At 53.3% G+C, this 4,397-nt stretch overlaps 1 protein-coding gene across 1 annotated transcript; it reads right to left on the bottom strand.

The window, feature by feature from the left end:
* Window positions 1-336: 336 nt before the first annotated feature.
* fzd10 (frizzled class receptor 10) lies at window positions 337-4,192 on the bottom strand. Its single transcript, XM_048244448.1, has one exon. The coding sequence runs from the start codon at window positions 3,080-3,082 to the stop codon at window positions 1,133-1,135; it is 1,950 nt and encodes a 649-aa protein (XP_048100405.1). The 5' UTR covers window positions 3,083-4,192; the 3' UTR covers window positions 337-1,132.
* Between the last annotated feature and the right edge of the window lie 205 nt (window positions 4,193-4,397).

The following is a 4,397-nucleotide window of genomic DNA, read 5'->3' as shown; positions in this document are numbered from 1 at the left end:
CCATCACACTTGCTCATAGTTCCAGCAGCTGGAGATTCATCCATTGATGCCGTGCAGTTATTAGAAGCTTTGAAAAACTTGTTCTCAACAATGCAACCCTTTGTTCTTCAATTCCACAATGGCCTGCCATCTTTGAACTGCCTGTGTGTGTCATTTCAATTGGGGAATTTCAACACTAATAAAGATTACTTTCAGCAATCGCACCACACAATGTGATCAACCAAACCTTTGATATGTGCTTTCTTTTGCGTTCCTCATCTCTTATCTTTCAGCTTTTCTTCACATGTAAAGCAAAAGGGAAATGCATTCAAAAACAAACAACTTAAGCTGGGTTTCTTAACGTTTAAAACTAGAAAGCTTTTATTTATTCTTATAAAATATCAACTTTTTAGAAATATATACAATGTGTTGTGCTAAAAAGAGACAGAAACAGGGGTAGGTGAGGGTCAAAAGAGCGAAAGGATTCACTGTACAAAAAAACTCATCCAAAACTAAACGAAACATCCAACATGGCCCCTCTCGTCTCTTTTGTTTTGTCAAATTTAGTGCTTGTTTGATTTTGTTTACAGTCTGCGCACACTTTGGCCACAGGCAGTAGGTGTCCATGCGCAAACGAAGGACCCCTGTGATCTTAGTCCCACGGCCCCATTTCCTGCTGAAGTAAGAGAGGTGTCCTTGCCTGTGTCCGCACAGGGCTCTCCGGCACAGAGAAGATACAATCTTAATGACTCCTCAGTCATTATCATCTGAAATCCATCATATCTAAAATCTGTGTGCAGTGCTAAACAGTCCAAGACTGGTTCACGTTTGTCCTCTTTTGATTACAGAGTCTTCCTTTCTCTGTACGACTCCTGAAATCCATCAGTTCTGTGACTGGATTAAGGTGACTGGGGCAAGCAGTGAGACCGCTTAAATAGCCTTCTAGGCATCACAGAGAAACATAAAAGTCACTTTACCAGTCAGTCTTTTTGTCTGCTGTTGAGTGGTCATAGGAATAAAAAAAAAAAAAAAAAAAAACACAATAAATATGAAACAATATGAGGGTCCCAAGGTTGCTCGGGAAACTGATTAGAGGCAAGAGCTTGCAGAATGTGTGTGTGTGTGTGTGTGTGTGTGTATGTGTGTGTGTGGATCAGACGCAGGTGGCCGTGGGTCCCGCCCCGGGTGCCTCGTACTTTCCGGCGTGGGGGCCCTTGAGTCCAGCGGAGGGCTGCGGGGGCTTGAGGTAGCGTCCGCCGGCGCCGGTGAAGACGCAGGTGGCCTTGCGGCGCGTCCGCTTGCGCAGCTTGCGGCTGAACAGGCCCTGCCAGGACTGCAGCGTCTTGGACGTCCACACCCACATGCCGCTGGTGATGCCCACTGCCAGCTGCATGAACACCTTGACCATGAAGATCTCCACGGCCGGGATGGAGCTCCGCAGCAGGCACTCGCCGCCCTCCTCGCCCGCCACGCCACCTCTGCCACCCTCCAGCTGCGACGTCGCCGCCGACAACGAGGAGGAGGAGGACGACGACGAGCCTCCACTTCCGCTGCCGTCTAAGCACCTCTGGTCCATGGCCAGCGTCCTCCAGTGACCCATGTTGAGGCGCTCGTAGAAGTAGCAGGCGATGACGCAGGTGGCAGGCACGGTGTAGAGCACGGAGAAGACGCCGATGCGCACCATGAGCCGCTCCAGTTTGTGAGTGTTCTCGCCGCCCGTGCGCATGACGCGGCGGATGTGGAAGAGCGCCACGAAGCCCGAGAGCAGGAAGCAGGTGCCCGCCGCCAGGTAGCACGCCAGCGGCGCCAGCACGAACGCCGTCAGCGCCTCGGCGTCCAGGCTGCCCACGTAGCACAGGCCGGTCAGCTCGTCGCCCGCCACCTTCCGCATGGTGAGGATGAGGATGGTCTTGAGCGCGGGCACCGCCCAGGCCGCCAGGTGGAAGTAGGAGCTGTGCGCCTCGATGGCCTCGTGGCCCCACTTCTTGCCGGCCGCCAGGAACCAGGTGAGCGTGAGGATGACCCACCAGATGGAGCTGGCCATGCCGAAGTAGTAGAGCACGAGGAAGACCACGGTGCAGCCGGTGCTCTCCAGGCCCTCCTGGATGATGTAGGGGACGCCGGCGTCGCTGTCGCAGGCCACGCTGTCCGAGCCCACGGACAGGCGCACCAGGTAGCCCAGCGAGTAGACGCAGTAGGACATGGAGAGGAAGATGATGGGCCGCTCGGGGTAGCGGAAGCGCTGCGGGTCCACGAGGAAGGTGAGCACAGTGAAGGCCGAGGAGGCGAAGCAGAGCACCGACCAGGCGGCCATCCAGCCGGCGGCGAAGCGCTTGTCCGTGCGGCTCCAGTAGACGTCCACGCGCGGCGAGCAGCGGGGGGCGCACGCGCCACTCTTCTGCACGTAGTGGAACTTGCGCGGGTCGCCGGCGCCGCACACCGCCGCTGCCGACTCACGGCCCCCGTCCGCGCCGTCTCTAACCCCGTCTTTGCGTCCGCTCCCCGCCACTCCTCCTCCACCACCGCCGCCACCGACGCTGCCCGCCGCACCTCCTCCTGCACCTCCTCCTGCTCCTCCACCTACAGTGCTACTGGTCCTCTTGGGCTGGAAGTCAGAGAGCTCGTCTGAGCCGTTGTTGGGGGCCTCCATGCACAGGTGGTTGGGGTCGTTTTTGGTGGGCAGCCGGGAGCAGTCCAGTGAGTCCGGCCAGTGGAAGTTGAACTTCTCCATGATGGGTGAGCACTTTTGCTGCGCCTGCTCGCACATCACGCGGCACGACGGAATGGGCATGGACACCTTCTCGGAGCACATGGGCGCGTAGAGAGAGCACAGGAAGAAGCGCAGGTGGCTATGACATCCCACCTGGATAAGCGGAGCAAACTCGTGCAGTTTGATGGCCGCCTCGTTTTGGTCCTCGTGCCCCATCAGGTTGGGCATGACCGTCAAGTTGTAGCCGATGTCCTTGCACATGGGGATGGCTATCTTCTGGCAGCGACCCTCCCCCGGCTGCTCCGGGTCCAGCGAGCTGATGACGGAGCTGAACGCAGCCCCGCACGCCAGCAACAAGCAAAGGAAAGTCAGCTTACCGGACGAAAGCGTCATCGTTTCTCCGTAAACACACTTAACTCATGAAAATAGCCCAGTTTGCTGTAAACTTGGACGTCTAATGTTCAGAATTTCCTCAGATATAACGAGGTACAATCCCTGTTTTATGTTCCACACGAGTTGTTGTTGCACCCCGAAAGACAATGTCATGTATCGCTAATATTAGTGAACTTGAGTGTCCCGAAGCAGAATCACGACAACTTCAGTTTAAGTACAGTCCAAAATATTGCCATTGTGTTCCCCAAATGAAAGCCAGAGTATTCCAAAGAAAAAGGCAAGTAAAGTCCCGGGATTTTCACATCATTTCAGACATAACGGATCCTGAAAATCCTCTCACATAAATTATTGATCAGCATAATTAAATGTCCGTAAAAATAAGTGTGTTGTAATTCCACAAAAAAAACTTAAAGATGAATAACGGTTACAGATTCCTCCTTTCCTAGCCTACAGACATCCGCAAAGAGTTGATTTCCCCGGCGCAAGGCACTTCTTGGCTTCAGATCTCGGCTATAGCGCGCTGTTACCACGCTCAGTCCTCCGGCACAAGACGAAGTAAACTGAAGTATCCCCACACAACTGCATTGCTGTAAACCGAGTCGCGATGGCGTGTAGTCGTCTCCCAGCGTGCTATGAACAATTTGCTATGACGAATTTATAACTTTTGAGGAAACAGAGACATTGCAAAGACCACGACGACTGGCTCTGCGAAAGGAACTTTCGAGTTGTTAGCTCCTGTGAAAAACTGCGCTGTGCAACCGCTGTCGTCCTGAACTAACCTGCCAAAAGATCCGCCTTCAAAGACAGCTACTTTGCATAAGAAAGATTGAACTGACACGGTGATTATTTCCAAATCGTGCGGAACAGCCTGCAGACCTCCAAAATCCCAAACAACTATTTACTCCTAGATCAGAAGGAAAACACACTCAGGCCATTTGTTCATTTTCCGTTGAAAACTTTCTCTCGGCCGGGAGAAGTGTCAGGTTTTGACGCATTTGCGACCCAGGTAGAGAGGAGGCAAACGTTGCCTCCGACAACCAAAAGGATCCTAAGAGCTCCCATCGAGTCTTGCCCCTTTCTTCAACACAACTGCCGATTTTCACGCTTCGGGCATTGTGTGAGTGGAGTGAGAGGAAGGGGAGTTTTTATTCCCCAAATACCCCTCTTTCTCCATTGTTACCGGAGAGCCATGGACCCAGCCCGCTGCACCAGTATATTCTCTTGCCATCGGGCGACACAACGCGACCGCACATTCATGTGAATTCATACGAGTGTTTCAGCTCAACAAATAGAAGTTGTTTACTTTTCGACTCGG

Source organism: Alosa alosa, chromosome 5, assembly GCF_017589495.1.
Source record: "Alosa alosa isolate M-15738 ecotype Scorff River chromosome 5, AALO_Geno_1.1, whole genome shotgun sequence".
Taxonomy (NCBI): domain Eukaryota; kingdom Metazoa; phylum Chordata; class Actinopteri; order Clupeiformes; family Clupeidae; genus Alosa; species Alosa alosa.
Note: the sequence above shows the minus strand (reverse complement) of the source record. Positions and strands in the feature narration are given on the sequence as shown.